The sequence below is a fragment of the Kogia breviceps genome, chromosome 2, assembly GCF_026419965.1.
Source record: "Kogia breviceps isolate mKogBre1 chromosome 2, mKogBre1 haplotype 1, whole genome shotgun sequence".
NCBI lineage: Eukaryota > Metazoa > Chordata > Mammalia > Artiodactyla > Physeteridae > Kogia > Kogia breviceps.
Genome location: NC_081311.1, coordinates 55,205,956 through 55,230,221, shown reverse-complemented (window position 1 = coordinate 55,230,221; position 24,266 = coordinate 55,205,956). Strand labels below are relative to the sequence as shown.

Sequence of the window (24,266 nt, the reverse complement as noted above, 5' to 3'; positions counted from 1 at the left end):
CTCTTGCTTTTAAAAGTTCTTTTAATACAGCATGAAAAGGCTATATTTCTATAGGTAGGCCGTATACAGATTCTCCAGGAATAAGGCACACAACGGAATGCCATCCCGAGGGCGGCCCTCGGGAGAGGTTGGGAGGCTTCTCCACGCACCCTCCGAGCTGGCCCACGGGGTTCTGTTTGTCTTTTTTAGCTGGACACACACGTATTAACAGATACAGACACGGACAGGGTCACCACGCAGGAGTGGAGGTGGTCGAACGGTGAGGTTGGCAACAGAGAGTGATGAACTTCCCCGAAGGCCGGACGCCTCCCAAACTCCAGGGTTAGTTGTCACACTGGGCTACGATGTAGTGATGCTGGATTAAATATTCGTTTAGAGTAGATTCAAGTCCATTAGATGTTGGAGGGCAGGTGTAAGGGCTCTGGGTGACAAATCCAAGTTCAAAGAGCATAGGGCACCGAGGCATGGCTCAGATGGCAAAGCTCCAAAGGGGGTGGCTGGAGAAGTCCGCCTCCTGCTTCCTCTTACATCCTTGCGCCCTGCTGACCGGTAGCCCTGGACCAGGCCAAGGAGACCAGCTTTGGAGCTGGCCGACCATGGGGGCTAGTTAGTCACATGCCCTCTCCTCGCCAGACACACTCCTGCCCCCCACAAGTTTAATAACCATAATAACAAGATAATAATAAGAAGGTGCAAGAGAATGGATTATAATGCTGTGTTATCCTCAGCTGAAGAGGCTCGACGGGCTCACCATTCCCTTTTTCACTAGGTATCTAATAATAGCTTCCCTTAAAAAAAGGCAGTACTTTCCCCAATACACATATGTATAAATACAGGACAAGAACATATTAATAAGTCTAAGCACTTGAATAATATGCTGGCTACTTAATACTGATATTTTTATCCAGGGAAAACAACAGAGAATAACAATAATATGGCTTAAAGAATTGCAAAGTTTTTTTTCCTCATCAGAATTATGTACCAACTTCATATAATAATCTATGTAGACAATATTTCCTTCTTAATGTAATTCAGTTGCAGACTTTTTACAGACCAAAGCATAGTAAAAAATCAACCCCCCCCAAAAAAAAAAACCAACAGGAAAAAGAGAAAAGTTCTCACCATAAATATTTTCTTGCAGCTCAACCAGAAGTTTTGCAAAAAATACTTCCAGAAATCTTCATTTGATATTCTATTGCCCTCCTGAAAGCTCTGAAGTTTTGAAAATGCCTCTCTTTTTGTTTACTTTAATCTCAAAAATCAGGCAATCATATTTTTCTTTTCTTTTTCTTTTTTTTAAAAAAAGCCCTCAAATATATACAGACAAAAATCACTGTGAAGATTTTTCGGGAGAAAGTAACAAATTCAGTGTTGTGAGAAAAATTGGAAACCATGCAGAAATTTTAACATCCATGAATTTTTGTTTCAAAATACACACATAGTATTTTTTCTTTAAAAAAAAAGGAATTCTGTGTCAAGTATAACTCAAAATAAATACAAATTCACAAGTAGAACTATTGAATACTTCATATGGGGTAAACACCATTCTCTCCCAACTGGATCGCTAGATCTCCTAACTGCAAGCGATTGTCCCTTTGAACGTACTAAAACCACACACTTTCTTGTCTCCTGGGTGCTCAGGCCCTCTGAGCACTTGATTCTCACAGCACCAGCCTGGACATCAGTGGCTTTCGCTGAGCACACAGAGCTCCCAAATTCAGCCAAACAGTGCAGGAGGGGGTGGTGTGGAAGGGCTGCCTCATAGGGAGGGCCCAGCCCCTGCAGTGGCTAGCTCTGCACAGATGGCGGGGGCAATGGCTGCCAGCTGGACAAACCCACTGCAAAGGTCACTTTGGGGTGATATCCCTTCTCCTCTTGGCCTGTGGAAGGCCTTGGCCTCCAGGGGTCTGGAGCCTGGGTTCTTTCTATAGGGTGTGGGCTATTTCCCCCACGACTGCAGCCCAGGTACCTGAGGCCAAGGTCCCCCTGTGGAGCCAGGTCCCTGGAAGGGTTGGGACCCGGTCCTCGCAGCGGAGACCAGCACACCGCCCACCACTGAGAATGTTCTCGTTAGCAGGGCACTAGGATGACTGACAGTAACAGCTTCTCCTTGCGGACAGAGAGCCCTGGAACAGGGTGACTCTGGCTCACCTTGACACCGTAGAGCAGGCAGGGAGCAGCTGAGAGGGATTCCTCGGTGGGCGGTGAACGTGTTCACAGTCAGGGGCAGGCCGGAGGGAGGCCGCCACAGGGCTCAGGCTGGAGCAAATACACCCTTCTTAAATGCTCAGAGGGCATGTCCCCCCCGCCCCCCGCCCAAATCTACCCTGCAGCCCTGTGGCTGCAAATGCACTCACTCCAACTCTTTGACTCACTCCCTGGACCCCTGATTAACACTTTGCTGTAACTCCTCAGTTGTACAAAGCATTTTCCTTTGAAAACAAAAGGCAACTGGACACGGGTTGGGTGTCCTTGAGCCGTGGTAAACACTGAATTTCAGGCCCATTTCGTGGTCTGATTTTTTTTTTTTCCAGAGGCATAATGTTGGGGCAAAATCAAGTGACCCAGCTCTGACAGCCGGTTCCCCTGGGAGAAAGGAAGGGTGATACGACAATAAAAATAGAACTTCTCACTGGGGAGAGAGAGCAAAGAGGAAGGCGATCCCCCCGCTAGCCAGGACAACGTCGCCCTGACCAGTGTGAGCGCCAAGAGGCCCCCCCCCCCCGCCTCGGGAGGTAGGAATCATTGTCCCCACTTTGCAGATGAGAGGTTCTGTAGCTTGTCTTGGGGTGGGGGAAACCCTCTCCTTCACGTTTACAGGGTAAGGGACAACAGGCAGGGCTGGGCCTGCAGGGGCGACAGGGGAGGACCGGGATCCCTCCGCATGACTTCTTAAGTGACCGACTGACGGATGATACTGGGGGCACGGGACCTGGGGATACTGTCCAAATAAAGCTTTCTGCTCCAGGAGACGGCACACACCCAGGCTGAATCCCAGAACATCAGAACAGAAACGGGTCTCTCGGCTCTCTGCTGTCATTCTCTCACTTAACTAGTAACGAAGCAGAGAGAGGAGAATCCTTCCCAGGCTCCTCACTGTGTCAGTGGTGAGGCCAGCATTAAAACCGGGGTCTTTGATCTGCCATGCCTGTGTCCTTCCAGCCAGAGTGGCTTCCCTGCTGGGTCCTGTAGCCTCCATCAGGGGGTGGCCCCCTAGCCTGGGTGGGAGGGAAGGGAGAGGGGAAGGGAATGGGGCTGACAAAATCCAAGCAAGTGGGGGTAGTATGTGCTGGGAGAGGGGGGAGGCATTGCCTGATGTGCCCCAGGTCACACCTTGGAACACTGTCCAACATTCAGTGCCTCCCCGTGCCTGACCTCTGGGTCTATGGGGGGGCAGGGTGCGGCGCCCAGGTGCAATGCCAGTGACGGCAGAGGCAGTCAGGTTTGGGGCTCAAAGTGGCAGGGGGCAGAGATGCCCGCTCCCCAGCAGCTGCGAGAACAGGTGTCAGCTTGCCATGAGTGCTGACTTAGACAGAAAATTAGGGCTTTCTAAGAGTGGCTTTTCACACAGGGCAAACTGGAAGGTTCTGGGTGGGAAAAGGCAGCCTGGCCGGTCTTGGGGAGACAGTCCCCTGCAGGCTCTGGGATTCACAGTAAATTTAGTGCACTCGTGGCCAATACAAGGCTGCTCACCCCAAAGAGAGTCTCAGAGGAGAGCCTGCGGGGACACCAAGGGCTCTGTGTGGTCCTGTGCGCTGACCTCTGCTTGCCCTATCCCCTCCACACAGACCCAGGGCCCCCCCGTTGAGAGTCGCAGAGACCCGGCCTTCTGGGGGCGCAGCTACGTCAGTAACACTGTTTGTCAACATACGTGAGCCAAGAGCCCACCCCCTAGACCTGTAAGCCTGCGAGGATGCCCCCGCGTGCACACAGGGGACACGCAGGGGGGTGGCGTCTTCTCTGGCTGGCAGGAGGGCGGCGGGGCCCAGCAGGTGGCCGGGTCATTGCACGCGCCGGCAATAGTAGCCCAGCACCTTGCACTTCTCGCACAGGTGCTGGGGGTGCTCCTTGCTCTGGTCGGACACGTCCAGGCCATCGGGCTTCTCCAGGGGTCTCTGCAGAGAGGAAGGAGGAAGCGGGCCCAAGGGTGGGGAGGAGGGGGCGGAAAGAAAGAAATGACAGAGGAGCAGGGAGAGTGAGGCAGATGCGGAGAGAGGCAGAGAGTGCTCGAGACAGACAGACAGACAGCAGGAGGGAGACAGACAGGGAGGGCCCAGAGAGAGAGCGCAGGCGTCTGTAATCAGAGGTTGTTTCCCAAAGCGCCCAGGACCCTTCCTGCTTCTCGCCTGCTGCAGGCAACACGAGTGTCCTGCGTCCTGCATCCTGGGAGGCATAGGCTGAGGCCTCGGGCTGGGGCCAGCGCTTTGGGAGGAGGTCTTGTACACAGAGCCCCAGGTCTAGATGCCACTTTGCCCCCCAACTCCACCCCCGCCAGTACTCTCTGAGCAGCCACCACCTGAAGCTCACGAATGCCCAAGACAGAGGCAGCACAGAGGGGCACAGACATCATCCAGATGAAGAAACTGAGGCCCAGCGCAACGGAGACCCAAGCTGCACCTCCTGATTCCCAGCATCCACTGCTTCTTCCCAGGCCACTTGTCACCACCACACCTGCTCCTGCAGCCTCAAGACTCAAGGGGAGTTTAACCTGGACGGGGTCACAGTGTTTCAGGCTTCGGGTAAGTGAGCCCTTAGCTCTGTGACGTCAGCAGCCAGTGTTCTGATTCATCCCACATCCCAGGGCCTGGCACAGTGCCTGCCCCATTAGTGGAGTGGCTAGGTGTTTCTGAACAGGGAAACTGAGGTCCAGAGAAGGGAGGTGACTTGCCAGACCTCTGAGGCTCACGGTGTGGCCTCAGAGAGCCTCGGTTTCCACATCTGTAAAGTGGGCCATTGTTGCAGCTCGTTTACAGGGCGGAGTCAGATGTCTAGATGCTTGTAAACTGAGCGGCGTTTGGCACATACAAGCACATTTCTGTTTCACAGGGGGCTTCCCTGCTTCCTCTGTACCTCGCATCCTGGCTCTCAAAAGCAAGCTTGTTTCTCTGGAAAATGTACGGAGGTTATTAGGCACACCTCCCGAGGCAGACTGTTTCTTGGCTGGCAGCCGTAGCCCCAGCCCAGAACCCCTACCTGTAGCAGGTCCTCTGCATGGACTCAGGGGGCACTCAAAGGAAGGTGATCGGGGCCAGCTGGGAGCCACTAGCCGAGGACAGGGGGCAGGAACTGCAGGCCGGTGTGGGCCAAGGGAGCCTTGGTGCCAGTGAGCAGGACCCAGAATGGTCCTGGAGGGAAGTTGAGCGTGAGCGCTACCCCCTGGGCAGGTGCAAACTGCTCAAAAGTAGCGCACCAACTTTTCTGCCTGATTATGCAGTGCCTGGCCTGAAGCTGACACTCAGAGCAGAGAATGGATGAGTCAGAGGGCTCTAGAAAGTGAGAGTATGGACTGCGGGTGGGCAGGGTTCTGATCCAGGGTCATAAAGCCCATCCCTTTGCTTCCAGGCCTAAAGCCACACTGGGGAGACATGGAAATAGGGCAGGAGCCTTGGCTTCATCTCAATAAGTTTGCAATGACTGGCTTTCCTGGCCAGGGGAAAGGAGAAAGAGTTTAGCTTCATGTCAGACCTGGGCTCAAACTACCTATGAGCTGTGTGGCCTTGGGCAAGACACCTGACCTCTCTGATCCTCCACTTCTTCATCTGTAAAAGGAGATGTCAGTAACACTTTTCTCACGAGACTGTTGTTACAACTCAAGGAAGACCACAAATAGAAAGTGCATAGCACATAAAAGTTATTAATGCTGTTTATTATTATTACTAATAGGAGGGGAATACCAGCTGGTAGAGGGCCACTGAAAGTTGAAGCCACAATTCCAAGCTGAAAGACCTGGGAAGGTCACATCCCCTGCCCTCCAGACATCTTGATGCACACCTACAGTATCCCAGGGCATGGCCTACACACCCCGGCTCTGGAGAGCTCTCTGGCGGCTGAGCTCACTGGCTCAGCCCATTGCCTGCACTGTAAGAAGCACTTCATGATCTTGGGCTGAAGTCTGGGTCCCTGTACGCCCATCCCAGTGATCCCAGCCACACAGGGGCCATGCAGATTCTCTCCTGGCCCCCATAGGTCCGATGTGAGCAGCTCTGGAGTCTTCCCTCCCCCAGACCAAAGCCAACCTGATGTCCAGCTCCCCTCCCATACTCTTCATGCTGGCCCGAGCACCCCCCCGAACTCGTCTTCCAAGTGGGTCCAGAGAGACCAGATCAAGCAGGCCTGACACCACCCTTGCTCCCTGTGGTTTACACTTTGCAAAGCATGGCCACATAAATCATACAACCTCACGTCCTGTGAGGGGCACATTATCACCCTCATATATTACAGATGAGGAAACCAAGGCTCCAAGACATTAAAGGCCTTGCCAGAGGCCTGCAGCTTTACCTACCTGCCAAGGGCTGTTGGGAGAGAACTTTCTCCTTTAGAACCTTAACTTACCCTTCTGTAACTGGTGTTGGGGGCGTTTAATAACATTTGCTGTACGTGTGATAGGGAGAGAAGTAAACGAGATGACTGTCTTAAGGTAATTTCTAACCATAAAGAGCTCTCTGTAAGACACTGTAATTGCTGTGTGACCTCTTGCAAGTCACTTAACCTCTGTGTGCCTCAATTTTTCTCCTCTACACAATGCGCTAATAAGGGTACCTACTTGATAGGGTTGTTGTGAAGAGTAAATAAGTTAATATGTGCAAAGTTTTTAGAACAGTGCCTGGTACATAAAGAGCAGTGTGGATCAGTATTAATATCATGTATTATTGCTATTATTATTATGTAGAGGGAGCCGGCTGGGAACAGGGGAACCAGCTGAATCCCTGTGGAAATGCACTTGCAACATCCTGGCCATCCCTGCTCCTTGGCCATGACCCTGTCAGTGCCCCTTCCCAACACGGGTCCTGGCTCAGCCCTGCCCAGGCACTGGGTGGAGGAGCTGGGGAAGCTGTCAAAGCGACTCCCCTCTGCGGAGGGAAAAACAAGTCAGCAGCTGGGATTGATCACCCCAGGGCCATCCCCAGCCCCCGCAGTGAGGCAAAGTCCATTAGTGTTTTCTTCTCATGGGGGGCAGGGCTGGCAGGGGGGAGCCGCAGCTGGAGACTGACGGGAAAAAGATGTGGTAGGGGAGGGAGGGGAGGGGAAGTGGAGAGTTCTTAGGAGATGGATACCACACAGGTCAGAGCTCAGGGGGCAGGAGAAATAAAGCAACCCCTCTCCACCGTGGGGGGCAGGGAGAGTATGGGGGGACAGAGGCTCTGAGCCCCTCCTCTCATCTCTTCAAAGGCTCCTGATTGCTGGGGAGCCCGGCAGGGCCACCACCCCCTCTGCCCTCAGCCCAGCTTGCCACTTCCCTGAGGGAGAAGAGCCCTGTGACAGGAGATTGGGGGGTGAGGCAAGGGGAGACCCGGTCCCAGGCCCCCCTGACTGGCTGAGTGACCTTGCTCAAGTCCCATCTCCTCTCTGGACCTCAGTCTCCCCGCTGCACACAGTAGGTGCTCAGCAAACAAGGGCTGAATGACGAGGAGAAGGAACAGCAGAGCCACACGCACTTGGAAGATTCTTCCTCACTGGGCCCGGGAGACTCTGATCCTGAGTGTGGAGACGGGGAGGTGATGGTCAGGGACGCTGCGCTTGGACTGAGCTTCGCAGGATGGAGACGAAGCAGGAGAGGCCACTGCCAGCCTGGGGAATGGCGGTACGGGCCTGGCATCATGGAAGGGGTGCTAGGGCAATACAGGGGTGCGGCCAAGGAGGCTGGAGCCACAGCAGGGAGTTGGGTCCCGGTGAACTTGGGTGCATGGCCTGGGCCCTGCCTCTCTGATTAGGTCACAGAGGTGTGAGAGTCACCTGGGAGGACTGAGCCTCCCAGATCCCCAGCACAGCCCCAAGCACCATACATCTGAGCCCCTGCAGGAGCTGGCCCATTCCCAGCTCCCCTCCCCAGCCAGCCACCCTGACCTGCCCTTGCTGTTCCGCCTGTCCCCGCTTCCCCCAGGCCACTCATCTGTCCCCTCCAGGCCCCATGTTCTCCTCCAGCCCCAAACTTGATCCCTCTTCATGAGTTCCAGCTTCTCTACTGACCTTGGGTAAGTCACTTATGCCCTTTGCCTCAGTTTTCTCTTCTGTAAAATGGGGAGACAATGGAGCTGACCTCATGGGGTGGCTGAGAGGATGAAGGTATAAAATACGCAGAGGAGTGCCTGGCCACCACACACTGCTGTCACAATTTTCCCAATTCCTGCCAGAGTCTCTGGTGACTGAGACGCTCCTACAGCACCCCTCCTCGCTCCTGTGCTCGGAGGCCAGCCCAGCGCTTTGCTCCAGCCAGCCCAGTTCAGGGGGCGCGAGCTGGGACACCAACGGAGGCTTGCCTGGCCTCAGGGCCGGGCTCCAGACACAGGTGCAAGTTCAACGCCAAGGCACCGCTTCCACGTGGGGGCCCTGGAAAGGCCACGTGGCTTCTCAGGACTGCACGTTCCCTCCCACTGAACAGGACACCTGGTCTGAGGGCAGAGCACACATGAAGGGTGTGCAGGGACTCAGCAAACGGCACCCGGAGGGTGACCACACCTGCGACTCGGAACAGGAGTTCTCTGAATGCCGGTTGCTAACCCTGTCTGATGGAATCCTGTCCCTTGGGCTGGAGAGGAAGCTCCTGGAAAGCCAGGCAGCCCCCTGACCTTCGTCTTCCTTCAGAGCCTGCACAGACCTGGTGAGCAGCCGTCAACAAAGTGTGTCCAGTGAGAGAAAGTAGGAACCCCTCTGACAGCACGGGCCACGCACAAGGGCCCTGGGAGAGCAGAGTTCAGCCAGGGCGAGTGTGCTGACAGTCAGACATTTGGGGAGGTGCTTTTGAGCTGGGGTTCCAGACCTGCCCAGGAATTGCCAGGAAGACTTCAGGATCCAGGATGCCGTGGCTCCTTTACACTGCCCGCCTTCAGCCCCAGCCCCGACGTGCTCCTACAACACGATGTGCATATCACGTGCCCTGTGCCCAGACACTGGGTCATCAAGCCTGTCTTGGCGCTCCAGGGCCTTGGTGTCTCCCTTAGTGCCATTAGGGTGTGGGCCAGGCCCCCTGCACTAAGGAGCCCCTTGTCCACTGGGCTGCATGGCCAGCTTCCCACCTATTTGCCTGTGTGCGACAGTGTGGGTGATGGGAACCATGGAAAGCCTTGGGGGCGGGAGAATGGAGAGTCTGCAAACAGAGGCAAAGGAGGCCTGCACGAGGGTCATAAAATCACAAAATGTTTCAACCACAAGAGTCCTCTTGGAGAACTCCCAGATGCTCCTAGTAGGATAAAGACCAAATTCCGTGCCATAGCCTCTGAGCCAGCCCAAGGCAGCCCGGCCCCTCCCTCCGCACTCTGCTTCACCCCTCAGCTCCTCCAGTGCTCGGCTGGGCCCTGTCCTCTCCACTCTGCACATGCTGTTCCCTCACCAGAAGCGCACCCTCCTCTCTCCGCCACTCCCACCCCAGCCCCCTTCGTCTGCTGACCCTCCACTGCCCCTCGGAGCCCAGCCTGACATCACTGTCTTGGGGGATCCTCTCCCACCCTCTTGCCTCCCTTTCCCTGTGGCTCCTCTGCCCCCTGCTCCTGCCATCCTTCCTGGTGACTCAGCTTCCACAGGGAAGGCTCGCCCCACCCCCGCTCCTCGTACCCCAACTACCTCACCAGCAGTGACCGTGTCTCCCACCATCCCCTCAGCCACAGCCTGGACTTGGTCTTCAGAAACCTGCTCTCTGTCCAGCTCTCGGCTCCCGCACTCCCCCCAGTCCTGGCCCCGCCTCTCTCCCTTCCCAGCCGTCTAGCTCACAGCCCAGGACCCCACACTACTCTTCTAACATCACATCTGACCCTTTGACCTCTTCCTTCTGAAACACTTATCTGGCGCACCTCTGTCCCCGAACCCCTGTAACGCCATCTCTGGCCCACACCTGTGCTGTGAACAGTACTGGCCAAGTCGCAGAACTGGGCTGACGGCTTGGGTGACAGTTATGATCTCGAAGCTCCCCCTGGGCTGGTATGCTGCTTGTCAGTCTGGCTATGTTTCTCTAGTAGGTTCTCTTCCTCCCTTGTCCTTCCCCAAAGCCCACCACACCCCTCCTCACTCTGACTTTTAGCTGAAAACCTCGTGTCCCATTTCACTGAGAAAACAGAAGCCCTGGAAGTGAGGTCCCCCTTCTCTGCCCCATCAAACCCACGACCCTCCCCAATCATCCCCCACCTCCCTCCCTCCTGGGCTGGTAATAAGACATCTCCCTCTTGTCCCCTTATCATCAGCCTTTTGCTTTCTTCTGGGTCATTCTCATTTGCCTGTAATGTGCTCCAGGCTCTCCTATCTTCAGAGCACCCATCTCAACGCCACCGTCCCTACTCTAGCTACTGTCCCATTTCTCTGCTTCTCTCCCCAATCAATGCCCTTTGCAGAAGTGGACAGTGGAGGTTTTTCCTCTGCGGCCTGGCCCAGGGAACCTCCTCCGCCATGACACTGCCCTGGCCAACAGATCCGCTGTGAATTAACATCACCCCTCCGCCTCATGTCCGACCTGCAGGGCATAGGCTTCAGTGGTTCTCAGAGCTTGGTGGCAGCTCAAAAAGTCCTCCAGGTAAAAGTTATGCCCCCCTAAGTTTCGGGACCACCTCCTTATTACCAAACCTCAAGGGTCCTTCTCCATGGTCATTACATCTGACATCTCAGCACCAGCCACCACCTGTGCCACCCTCCCACCTCCAGGACCCCACGCTCCTTGGTCCTCCTCCCCGCTGGATGCTTCTCCTCCATCTGACCTCCGAATGCTGGGATTCCACAACACATGGTCTGGGGAATCCCTTCTCTACTTTGCCCACATTCTTCAGGAAATCTCATCATTCCCTAAATACCTTTAGGCCAATGGTACTCAATTACCAGGGAACCACCTTGACTTCTCATACGAGCTTCAGAATAACAAACCCAACTGCCCTCTTGACATCTTGACCTGGATTTTCAGGAACCTCTCAAATGTAGCATGTATCAGAGCTCTCTTGCCTTTATCTAGAACACCTATGTCCCATCCCAGCTGCCCCCAGCCCAGGCTGCCCACCTTGGTAACGACCACCTCCATCCACTCAGGAGCTCGAGCCAGAGTGTGACTGTTCTCCTGGATTCCTGCCCCCCCCCCACACCTTTCACATCCGATCCCATGATGCTCTGTGTTGGACCCAGGTCCAGAGCCACCACCTTAGTTCAGACCTCCTTCGGTTCACCCGGCACTATGGCCATGGCTTTCCTGCTGGTCTCCCCAGTCTCCCAGCCCCTCTAGGCCAGTCTCTACGCACAACCAAAGCAATCATCTCAAAATGAAGCCGAAAGCCCTGCTGCTGGGGGCTTCCTTGTAGGGCCCCCCAGATTCCTCTGGTGATTGCTCCATTTAGCTCTCCCTTTCCTGCCACTCCACTCTCCTGTTCCTTCACTGAGCTTTCAGCCTTGAGCATCTCAAGTCCAACAGCCTCAGGGCATTGGCACTTGCTGTACCCTCTTCCTAGGATGGCCATCCTCCCTCTTGTGACAGGTCTAGCTTCCTCCCCTGCTTCAGGCCCCAGAGTAAATGCTGCCTCCTCTCTGCAGCCTGCAGTCAGTGAGTGCTGCCTCAATCCCCTCCCAGCAGGGCAGGCCGGCCCTTGGCCACCAGCCCCGTTGCACGGTATCTGGCACCCAGTAGCCACCTTGTAAACGTGCGCCAACTGGGCGAAGAACCAACAAAATGCACTTTTCTACAGCATCCTGCTGCCTGAGCATCCCTCTTTGTGTCACGGTTGCAGTTCGTGGCTTTCAAAATTCACTGGGGTCTGTGGTCTCAGGGTCTTCGTACAGTTGCCCCTTTATCTTCCTTCCCTTCCTGGAGAAACAGGCCCTCTCCCCCCCTCTTCCTATGAGACAAGGAAAGAAAGGGCCAACTTGGATAGATCTGGTCTTATCCCTATTGTATGAAGGAGCAAACTGAGGGCCACTAAGGGAAAAGGTCCCCTCCCCTGGTCCTTAAGCCTCGTCCGCCCCCCCCACTCCTCGCCCGGCTCACCTGCTTGTGTGGGTACACGTTGATGTGGCACTTGATGCACTCCTGCCCCATATTGGCCCAGGAGTTCCCGCTCATCCATTTTCTCTTGCACTTGGGACACTTGTACTCGCCGAAGCAGCGCTTTTTGCCCTGGTATGGGGTCAGACCCTCGCCTTTGGGGCGTGCCTAGAGGACAGGAAGCAAACACAGGGATTAGGGTCCAACAGGCCAAAATGATGCCCCACAGGGGTCCTCATGGTTTCCCTCTTCAGCCTTCATGCCCTGTGTCCCCATGTGCCGGACTCCTTTTGTCCCCAGTCCAGAGAACACCAGAGTCACCCTCAGAGCAACACATGGGAATCCCAAGGCTGGGAGACTCGTGTGGGGACAGAGAACAGAGGAGGTGGTGAGTGGTGCACATGTCTTTTTAGATTTAAGGGAGCAAAGTCCTCGATGGTGGCTAGGAACTACTCCTTTAACTCTGCTGTCATGAAGGGGCAGCTGGTGGTCACATGACCTCACCCAGGTGCTCTCTGGCCCTGGGTGGTGTGGTTTAAATGGCGACTGAAGAGACAAGGCAGGCAGAATACAACCTTATAGGTAGCGAAAGTGTGTCTCCCCTCACCCCTGCTCCCAGCCACCTGCTGCCTTACCTGGCGGCTATCTGAATTTCCTTTAGACCGCCCCAAAGATGGGCTCTCCATTTACAAACATATACACCATATACATACGTACGTGCATCCTTTCTTTTCCCTCACTCGTATGGAGACAGATTATATACTTGGTTCTACATCTTCCCTTTTACACTTAATAATTTATCTCAGACATATATATAATATTTTCCACCAGATCAGTAAAAACAGAGCTGCTGTATTGTGTTTGAGGGTTGCACAGTATTCAAATCTATGCAAGGGTCGTCGTGCTTTCCCATCACTACTGCAAATGTCTAGATTGTTACCACTCTTCCATTACAAGCAATGCTACTATGAATAACTTTGCATATATGTGTGTATGTACATATATAATTTTGCACATGTGACGGTACATTTGTTGAATAAATTCCTAGAAGTGAAATTGCTGGGTCGATGGGTATGTACAATTTTCACTTTTAAAGATGACAATTGCCACTACCCGCCTCCACCCCTCCAGCTGCGGGTGTACCAACTTAACGTCCCGTCTCCTCCCTAACAGAGTTTTCACCATTGCCAACCTAAGAGGTAGAAAATCTTCTCAGAGTAGCTTTGACTTGTACGACATGTATTATGAGCAAGAGAGAATTTTTGCATTTAAGAACCACTTGTGTTTCCTTTGTGAACTGTTAGTTCATATGCTTTGTAACTTTTTTTCTGCTGGGGTTTGGTATTTTTCTTGTTGATCTGTAACTGCACTTTATATGTTAAAGAAACTGGCTCTCTCCTACATGGTATTTTTTTAAAAGCAGCTTTATTGAGATATGGTTCACATACCCGACATTTCACCTATTTAAGGTGTACGTTTCAATGGGTTTTAGTATATTCACAGAGTTATACAACCATCACTACAGTCTAATTTTAGAATATTTTACATTACTCCCCCAAAGAAACTCTGTATTCATTAACAGTCACTCACCATCCAACCCCCCACTTCCTCACCATACCCAGCCCCAGGCAACCACTAATTTACTTTCTCTTTCTATAGATTTCCCTATTCTTGACATCTCATACAATAATTGCCCTTTTGTGTCTGGCTTCTTTCACTCACTGTAGTGTTTTTAATGTTCATCCACATTGCAGCATGTATCAGTATGTCATTCCTTTTTGGTGCCGAATAATATCCCATTATATGGTCATGCCATATTTTATTTACTCATTCATCAGAGGAAAGACACTGGGTTGTTTCTAATTTTTGGCTATTATGAATAATGCTACTATGAACATTCACGTACAAGCTGCCTAGTGTTTTAGAAAGTTGAATTTGTTGCCCCATTATTTGAAAGTGCGAGATTTCACATAGAAATATGACCACATTGGTCCAGAATTCTTGCTGGTGATTATCTGTTGAGATTAAGGAGTGGCCGCCCCATCAGACTGACTGCAATGCATTCTTTGTGTCACCTCTGTTCCCACCAACTGCTCCCTGCATTATGTCACCTACTTAGCACTCACAGGATTTGAGTTTGAGGCCAGCTTAAACGCAGGCACTACACTGTGACTATCAGTCATTCCTAGACTGGCATCCTCCGCATTGACTGGGAGCTCATTAGAAATGCAGAATCTCAGGCCCAATCTTAGATCCACTGAATCAGAATCTGCATTTTCACAGGAGCCCCAGAGAATTCATACGCTATTAAGTTTAAGAAGTACTGGTCTATGAGATGGTCTGTTTTCCATAGTAATGTTTCCCTGGGTATTTGCCTGTTTCTGAAGTAGTGCATCAAGGTTAAGAACACCAGACTCTGGATCCAAATCCTAGCTCTGTGATCCTGGGCGAGTCACTTCACAAGACTAATGATAGGAACTACCACGAAAGACTGTTCTGAGGATTAAGTGGGGTAAAACAATTAGAACAATGCCTGGCAAATCAAACAGGAGCATTAATTATTATTATTTAATAACATAGAACAATAGTGGTATATAAAATAATAATTTCTTCCTTCGGTAATCATGTCTTTTTTGCCCAGCCGCCATTACCACCACTGGGTGACAGCCTACTAGAATTACAGACAAAACCCTAAAAATGGACGTACATGCTGAATGTGTAAATCTAAACTTAGAAAGTGACAACAACGCCGCCCTGGTCTTTTGGGCCCACTGCCTAATGTCTTTTGGATCCTTATTGGCCTTCCTGGAAGCCATGATATCCTGGGGAGAAGACCGAGCTCCAAGGCTGGGCTGGCTCTCGGCACTGGTCAGGTCCATGAGAGAGGCTAGTTATGCCAAGGGGAGCACTCGGCGTGCAGCCAGGGCCCGGGGTCCAGTCATCTTGCAGTAGACAGGCCACCTATGACTCTGAAGGCACTTCGAGTTATATTGGTCTCAAGATAGAGGGTGTGCAGTGACCCAACCACTTCTGGTGGCACATTTTTCTACCTGGTTCCTGGTACCCACAACTTACACAGCCTCCGTTCTGCAGTAATCCTGAAATAAAGTACTAGATGAACTCAGTTTCCTGGTCCCTGTTCTTAAAGGCACTTACATTTTAAAGGGGGACAAGGGATAGGCATGTGGTGCCTCACTAATGGTAGGATTTGAGACTCCTTGGTTGAAGTGGGAAATGTGGGGGCCATCACCAGCCAGACCCACTCTGGGATCTGGTTCTGCAGGCCTCTTGGTTCAGAGACTGATGGGACCCGGCACCTGGCCTCACACAGCTGGGGCCAAGGTCAGGGGTCAAGGCATCTCGGGACACCCAGCAGAGTGAAGGGTGAGGATTGAGGCAAGACTGACAATTCAGTTCCCCAAAAGTCTCTGCTTCAGAAATGAACAGGAAGGAAAGGTACACAAATAAAGAAGATACAGCATGTGCACCAAAGGGAGAAGCAGGAAGATGAGAGAAGAGCAAGGGGGTGAGTCGGAAAGCATCACCACACCATATAATTAGAAAACTGGCCATTCTGGAGCCTTCCATCAAGAACTGGGAGCTTCTGGGCAGGGACAGGGGTTCCAGGCTCCTGCAGGATCAAACATCTTCAGCACACCGTTCCCACACTGCTGTCAGGCCAGGCACTGGGAGGGCCCAGCTCTGACACCCCACCACGTGAGATGTGGCTCAGATCTCGGACTTCAGGGCCAGATGCCAGTGATGGCATTCTGCCTCTGCCTGTGACTATCTGGGGGACCTTCCGCAAGCTATGCAACCTCTTTGTGACTTGGTGTCCACAGGAACCCAGGATGATGATCACGGGCCAGCTTTCCCAGCGCTGTTGGAGAGATTTGACGCATTCACGCAGATGAAGGTCTTAGCTCGGTGGGTGGACATTGCAAGTGCTCAGTAAGCATTAGTGAGTTCAGTAGCATTCGCTTCTGGGGCTTGTGCAGGGAGAGGGAGCAGGTGTGTTCCAGGTGATACAGTGGCTGGGGCTGAGACCAATGGGCATAAACTGTAAGAGGAAAGTCCCAAAGATGGGAGGGAAGCCTGAGTAGAGGGTGGGCTCACCACCCCTGTGTTGCTGGGGGCTGGGGGGTGGCAAGCAAAATAAGAACAGCATTAGGTGTCTTCACCTTCTGGAATCCTCAGGGGGAGCCAAGAAAGGTAGAGGAAGGCTGTAGAAGCTCTGTGGATGATGCTGGCAGAGGACAAAGGGAAGAGTGAAGAGAACAGACTTTTACGAAGGACCACCTGTGCTCTAGACTTTGTGCTACAGCTCCACGGCCTGTCAGGCTCCCATTCAACTCTCAACTCTGTGGGGCAGGGAATATCATCACCCACTTAACAGATGGTGAAACTGAGGCATGGGGAAGGGGAGGCACTTGCCAAAGAGTTTCTAGTATGTGAGAGGCAGTAGGCCAGGCCCATCAGGTTTTTCCACAAGGCTACACCCTTTCTGTCTGTCACCCCCAAGTGTGTCCCCACCATGAAGCAGAGGCCTGTGCTCAGGAGAAGAAATCCCCCAGGCCCCAGGGCCTCCAGCTCAGCCTAGCCCAGTGGCTTTGCCTTCCTATGGGTCAGAGGGGAGAGGTGCCTGTGGGGTGGGCCAGAGAGGCAGTGGATGGAGGGAAGGCAGGCCAGCAGGCAGCTCTGGGCAGTGAGCAGCAGCTTCCCGGAAGGGCTCAGTCCCATCACTGTTATGCTTACAGACAAGGGCAGGGCCAAAGGGAGTAGGAAGTTTTGAGAGAAAGAAGGCTTCTCTGCCCCCCCCACTTTCCCCCTGCCTTTCCTCCCAGAAAGGCATGGCCTCTTCTCATAAACGTCAGCATGAAGCAGACAGTGACTGCCAATGGCCCTGCACGGACCACTGTCCACCCTGGCTGGGAAGCAGTCCAGGACTGACCAGGCTCTCCTGACCCGGGTCCCTGCCACATAGCCCTCTGGGAAATCACATCTGCCAGGAGCTCAGGCAAAGCTCAGTGGGGCTCAGAAACCAGCCCTCTTAGTACAGACAGGCCCTCTGGGGACCAAAGAGGCCAGGGGACTTGCTCAAGGACACATAGCAAATCAGGGACTGAGCTGAGACGAGGGGTCAGGTCCTCTGACCTCCAGATCAGGCTAGAATCACCATGGAGGGGAGCCTGGGGAGTGAGAGATGGTGGCTGGCATGGTGATGGGAAGGAGGTCTTGTGCCAGGGAGCAACCAGGGCAAAGGTGGGTGGGGAGTGGGAGGAGACATCCGGGCAAGCCAGCAGCTTGGGGAGAGAGGTAGAGGATGCTGACACTACCTGGGCACTTCTTCTGGATGGCTCAGTGTTTTCTTCCCAAAGGCTCATGAGATTTCTTGTGGCTGGACACTAGGTAGTGAGCACCCTTTCACTAGGGGTATGCAAGCAGAGACTGTGTGAACAGCTATCAGGGACATTGCCAAGGGGACTTTTGCCCTGGCCAGACAACTGGACCACGTAACTCTGAGGGCACTTCAGCTCTGTAATCCTCCCAACTCTTGTTGCTGGTGAAGGCCAACCAGGCAGGTGTGGAGAGGGAACTCTCAGACACTGCCAGGGGTGGGCTTGAACAAGTACACTTCCTACTGCATTTCTATAGTGCAACTTGGTGGTAAGGTTTCAAACTTTAAAAGTTCCATTCTTCCCTCCCAGCAAATGTATATCTGGGCGACCATCCTAAGGAAATAAAAGATCAGAGGTGCAGACCACAAGGATGTTTAAGGATATCCATCACAGCATTGTTTATGACAGCCACAGGCTGGAAAAAAACTAATGCCTTGGTTCCCTAAATGACGTTACACCCATTGGACAAATGACAACAAAGCCATTAAAATATTTGTGAGGTTTTTAAAAAGGGGTTTGGGAAAACGTTTTAAAAAGAAAGCAGGATAAGCGATTGAATATAGACTGCTCCCAGAGTAAAACTGTAAAAAGGAAAAACGTGCAAGGAAAGGGCCGGCTGGAGATCAGAAGTGTCCAGGAGACAGGATGCTCTGCTCTAATTAATGAATTGTCTTGAATGAGTAGGTACGACTTCGATGGAGAAAATTATCATGGTCCATCAGCCGACTCCCTGGCCTACAGGCCCCTCCTGCCCACAAGGGGGAGCCCTGTGCTTTTCCAAGGTGGTGGGAACCAGACAGAGATGGCAGCTCTGTCCATGCTTGTCCCCTGGGGCCTGGGTGCCAGGCAACGGCCAACCTCTGGCTGCTGGTTCTGTTGGACCACGTTCATGTCCGTGGAGCTGCCCTCCCCCCACCCTCGCCATGGAGTGGACTTCCCACCCCCTGGATCCCATTTGCTCCCTCAATTTTGAGGACAGCTGGAAGTATCCACACCTATCACGTGACATAAGAGTCTGGCTGGTCACTGTGCCTATCAATTTCCCTGCCCCTGCTTCCTGAAGTCCCACCAGGAGTGAGTCAGGCTTCAGAGTGAAGTTTGTTTTCCTCTTGGCCCCTTTAAGACTATTTTTTAAAATTATTATTATTTTTTATTTGGTTGCGTTGGGTCTTCGTTGCTGCGCGCGGGCTTTCTCCAGTTGCATCGAGCGGGAGCTACTCTTCGTTGCGGTGCGCAGGCTTCTCATTGCAGTGGCTTCTCTTGTTGCGGAGCTTGGGCTTTAGATGTGTGGACTTCAGTAGTTGTGGCACGTGGGCTCAGTAGTTGTGGCTTGTGAGCTCTAGAGCACAGCCTCAGTAGTTGTGGTGTATGGACTTAGTTGCTCCACGGCATGTGGGATTGGGATCTTCCTGGTCCAGGGATTGAACCCATGTCCCCTGCATTGGCAGGCAGATTCTTAACCACTGCACCACCAGGGAAGTCCCTAGACTGAGTCTTTTTTGCAGGGAGATGACATTGTCCTCTTTGGTAGCTTGAAGGAGAGTATCCCAGGGACTCTGGCCCAGGAAGGGGCAGTGAGGTGGGGTGCTGAGGACCTGAGGCCATGCCCTGTGCATCATGACTCCACACTGCCTTCTGCCCCAGGATGCACGGCCTCTGCTCTCTGGATCACGGTTTCGGCTATAGGCCCCAGCTGCAGGCCTCAGCCCCAGCCCTGGCCACACCACCTCTGCCTGCCTGTGCCCGGCCAAGCTCTGGGACACTGTAATAGCCATACTCATTGGGTGTCTTGTCAGAACCAGATCCCCTTTGTACAATTACCTTATGAGTCAAGTATGCTTAGTCTCAGGTTTCAGATGAGAACACCGAGGCATGAAGAGGTTAAGTAACTCACCCAAGGCTATACTACCAGCAGGTGGTAGAGTCTGGACTTGAACCCAGGCCGCTGACTCAAGCCCATCCTCTCAATTGCCCCGCAGTTTGCGAAGTTGACATTAAGATGAGGAACCCACCCAGCCAGGATGGTGAGAAACAGGAAAGTGTTGCTACTGTCACAGGCCCTGGCATGCTGGGTGGCCCTGGGGGCATCCCTTCCCCTCTCTGGGCCTCAGTTTCCCCACCTCTCGAATGAGTGTGGCACTGACCACTGGGCAGGCTCACTTTCCTCCCTGAGGCCCATAGGACAGCCTGGCAGCCGCCCTCCCACTCCTGCTCTCTGCCAGGGAACACTAGGCTGACCCCACACTGCGTCCAGCTGAGAGGCACTGGCCGCGCCAAGAGAAGCAAGGGAGGAAACAAGGAACAGATGGGCTCCTTGCTGGGTCCCTGTGCCCTGTCTGCATGCTCTCCTGTGGCCAGGTGGCTGAGGTGATCCTGGCCTAGAGTCGAAAGGGAAAGAGCCCTGGGTTTGAGATGCCCTTTCCATAGATGAAGACAGAGAATGAAGGGCCCAGGACTCTTTGTGCATCCTTGCTGGCCCTTCCTGGAAGGCCCAAGAGGGTTCTGGGGACCCTTTCTTAGCGCTGGGGGGCTCTCCCTGGAGGAGGCAGTGCCCCTCTCCCAGAGCCTCCTCTCTTGAGCCCCCCTTCCTCAGACCCACAGGTACCCCCTTGCCTTCTGTGCTGTCTCTCCCCTCAAGCCTGGACCCATGGGGAGTAAACAGGGGCTGCAGTCAGAGGCCGGGGCTCAGCCCTGGCTCTCCCAGGCCCAACCTGGAACTTCATCTGCCAAGTATAGGAGCTGGGGCGCTAACATTTCATGAGCACCTACTATGGGCCAGTCACTTGCCAACCTGTCACTCCAAAGCTCTTCCATTTTATGGGAGAGCAAACAGAGGCCCAGAGAGTCCAAGCAACCTGTGCAGGGCTCCACAGCCGTGGAGCCAAGACTTGAACCCGGTCCGCGGACACCACAGTAACACCTCCCACCTCATGCACAACCGCTCCTGAAATGGTTGTGGGAAAAAGAGAACAAGCCTGCTCCTAGGACCACGACTCCACCTCTGAGCTCCGACCCTTGGCTACCACTGCAATTATTCATTCATTCAACTAACATTTATTGAGCACCCTCTCTGCAATTGGCTCTGTGGAACATTCCAGGAATATGGAAATAAGCAAGACAGATGAGGAATGCTCTCACAGTCTGGGGCCTTCCAAAGGGATCAGCCCTGTGTGACCCTTTTACCAAGTGTGGTCCACACCTGTCACAGACACCCTCGGACACACATATTCAGGCTCCGGCCCAAGTCAGACTCACACCTGCAGAAACACTCTTGGACCCACCCAGTCCACCCACTGGACTTCACCCAGTCCTCCTAGGTGACAGGCATGGGGCCAATGCAGGACACATGAAATGATCTCTAATCAATGCAACAGCCCTATGAAATCAGCACTCTGAACCCTACTGACAGATGAGGAAACCAAGGCTGGGGACAGGGGCAGCACTTGCCCAAAGTCACAGAATTAGTATAGTAAGCGGTGGGGCCCGCATTGGAGCCAGGATCCGAGCTTAAGCCTGTTCAGTGCCCAGACCCATGCTTCTCTTTCCCCTGCACCCTGTGACACTGCTTTAGCAACCCTCCAAAGACCTCCACACTCACGTGTCCACACACATGGCCCGGGGAGGTGGGCAGGAGGGCTGCTTCAGCCTCTGCAGCCTGGTCCCGGCAGCTGCGGGCTCGGCGGAGGCCCCAGAGGAAGCAGGCGATCAGAGGGACAGGTGGGCTGGACCCTGTGGCCTGCAGGCTGCTGGGAGGGAGGAAGGACGCGGCAAGAGGTCCCCCTGGGTTTCCTCCGGAGCCTCAAGGGCCCCCTTGTCTGAGCACAGGCGTCCAGGCCCCCTCCCCCAGGCCCCCTCCCCTTTTCTGGGCTCCTGCCGGGGCCCAGCATGAGCCCAGAAGGCCCAGCCTCCTCATCGCCCCTCCCGGGCCCGTTCCCAGCCCAAAGCCACCGCAAAAATGCCATCCTGATTCCACAACACTAGGGTTTGTCCAAGTGCAGGGGAACAATGACGCTTTCACAGTGCCAGGAAAAGGTCTCAGGAAAACCCTGGGGAGGGGGCATGGAGTGGAAGTGTGGAGACAGGGAAAGGGCTGAGATGGAGAGGAGAAGACGGGGAGGCTGGGAGGCAGGGGCAGAGCACAGTCAGGAATCAGGGGTAGGGAGCCAGGAGACTGAGAAGACGGGAGGGTGGGGGGTGGGGGGGTGGGAGGGTGAGGAGTGACAGACGAGGGGAGAGAGGAAGGGGGGAAACGGACCAAAAGGGAAGGAGAAAACAGATACAGGAGGGACGCCCCGACAGAGGCCAGCAAGCCCCTCCAGGGCCCAGAGCGGTGTGGAGGCCCCTGGCACCCCACAGGCCTCCGGGCACTGTGCCCCTAGGAGCCCCTCCCCGCCACAGGAACCCCTCTCTCCAAATCCCACCCCAAGGCCAGGCAATTGGGATTGCTCTCAGGCAAAACTTTTTGGAAAGCAGAGACTTTGTAATCACATGAACAGCCACTCCCTAAGCTATCTGTTTCCTGCTTCTGGCTTTCCTCCATTAGCAAACCGCACGGATCAGAGCTCAGGGGCGGGAGGGGAAGGGGGGGGGCCGTCCAAAGGGGTGGAAAACATCCGAATCAGAGCGATTGCAAAAGGCCTGGGTTTTCCTCCCCTCCTGTGACCGCGGAGGGAGACAGCTATAGCTCGTCCTGCCACCGCCGTAGGGAGTGGATGCGGTGGACGGAAGATCTGCAACCACCATGCGGTTGGCCGAGAGCTGGACGCAGCCCTGAAAACCATTTGTTCTCCTGAGCGGGTTCCCAGGTCCCTGCGCATCCCTGTTTGGGTGGCCTGTTCACCCAACAAACCCTTTCTTCTGACTGTGCCCCTCCCCAGCCGTGGCCACAACCCAGGTCCAGCCAAGCTGAGTCACCCCCAGGTACTTTAATGACCACTTCAGGCTCGCCAGACTCGGAGGACGAAGGTAAAACACTCAGGGCTTTCGGACCCTTCCCCAGCTGACCTCACCTTCATCGTTCCTGCTCCCTCCTACAAAACTCATGCTCCAACAAAGACAACAAAATCATTTCCTGCAAATGACATGCCCCGCTCTGCCCCCATGCCTCGGCTCTTGCTGTCCCCTCTGCCCCAAACATTTCTCCACCTGGTGAACGCTCATGTATCCAGGGCCAAGCTCCAAGACCACCCCCTCTGGCCTCCCCCATCCCAGGCAGGGTTAACTGCCCTCCTCAGGGTGTTCACACCACTCTGAGTCCCAGGCTCGAGCGCTAGCTGAGAGCCCTCCCACTGCTTCCCCCAGAGAAGGCCCTGGCTGCCCAAACTCCCAGGGGACTTTGTGGTCTGCACCACTCGCTTGGCTGTGGGTCATGTCCCACCCTGACCCGGCCTCCAGCATGCCAGGGAAGATCCAGCACGCCAGAGATTTCATCCTGAATGTAAAGAACTTTTGAAAACTGCTGTTTCTTCGGTCTTGTTTCCCAGTAGTCTCTGAGTGTGCCGGGGCCACGCAGGGCCCTCTGCATCTCCTCGGAGCACCCTAGGTAGGGCTCAGAACACATCAACAGCTAGAGGGGACAGTGGTATGGGCAGTGCCGGTGATGGGTGAGGTGTGTGGGCCGGAGTCGGGGTCACGCAATCAGGAGGTAGAAATGCTGGGGCTGGCTCACTCTCAGGACACCCCTCCTGGGCTGCGCTGGGCAGTCTGGAGGGCTGCCTCAGGCCGCACCATTTCCACAGACTGTCTGGTCCCTGGCTCTGCGTCTGAGGCCATCCCTGGCGAGGCCTGGCCGGACATGACCCGGCTGGATGTGGCTGTAACCAGCCCAGCTCCGTCTGGCTGGAGGGAGGCTCTGCACCAGTCCTGGGGGCAGGACTGGGGGCAGGAAGGCGGTGGGTAAGCCTACAGTGATGCTTTAGGTGAGAGGGTCACAGCCCTGGAAGGAGAGGACAGGGGAACTCAGCTCAAAAATAGTGATGGGGGAAGGGTGTGGAGGGTGGCTAAGTGCCAGAACAGAAATCTGATCTGCTCTGGCTGATGAAACGCTGAAGTCAGCAGTTTGGGGCCACTCTGGCAGGAGCTGGGGCTGAGTCTCCCACGGCTGCCTGGTGAGAAGCTGCAGGCCCAACTTCCAGCCTCGGCTCTGTCCTCACATCAATTGCTCCTCTCCCTGGGCCTCCATCTCCTCATCTGGTCACAGGGGGTAGAAAGAGAAGCAAGCTGTCCACCTCTGAGAACTTTCATCAGAGCGTCCACTGAGTGCCGCGCCGGCCATGTGCCTGACTTGTAGATGGCTTCATTGTGATCCTGTTTCCAGATGAGGAAACAGAGGCCCAGAGAGGTTAAGTCACCTGTCCAAAGTCACAGAGCAAGTAAGCGGCAGGCCTTTGATCCCAGTCTACCTGGCTGTCATCCAATTCCCTCATTGCCGAGTGAGGGCCAGAAGACTGTGGACTGGTTTCAAGGTCGTCTGTGGCAACGGTGATTGGGCAGAGCAGGGGTTAAGAGGCTCCTGGAGGCCAGCCCAGGCGTCTGCCAGCTTTTACCGTGGTTCCACGGTGTTGGCTGGTACTGAAACTCAGAGAATGGGCCTTGGGGAGGAGGGTGCACATGGCTGTAAATGCATGTGTGTTTGTGTGCGTACAGGCATACGTGTACCTCTCACGGTCACTGCAGGGCAGCAGACCATGGCACAAATCTACCCG

At 54.2% G+C, this 24,266-nt stretch overlaps 1 protein-coding gene across 1 annotated transcript in view; it reads right to left on the bottom strand.

The window, feature by feature from the left end:
• Positions 1-3: 3 nt before the first annotated feature.
• Positions 4-24,266, bottom strand: part of ZCCHC24 (zinc finger CCHC-type containing 24) — a 63,372-nt gene continuing 39,109 nt past the window's right edge. The window contains exons 3-4 of the mRNA XM_059054279.2: positions 12,167-12,331; positions 4-4,115 (exon numbers count right to left, since the gene is read on the bottom strand). Of these exons, the coding sequence (XP_058910262.1) occupies positions 4,002-4,115; positions 12,167-12,331 (279 nt within the window). The 3' untranslated portion in view covers positions 4-4,001. The remainder of the gene's footprint in view (positions 4,116-12,166; positions 12,332-24,266) is intronic.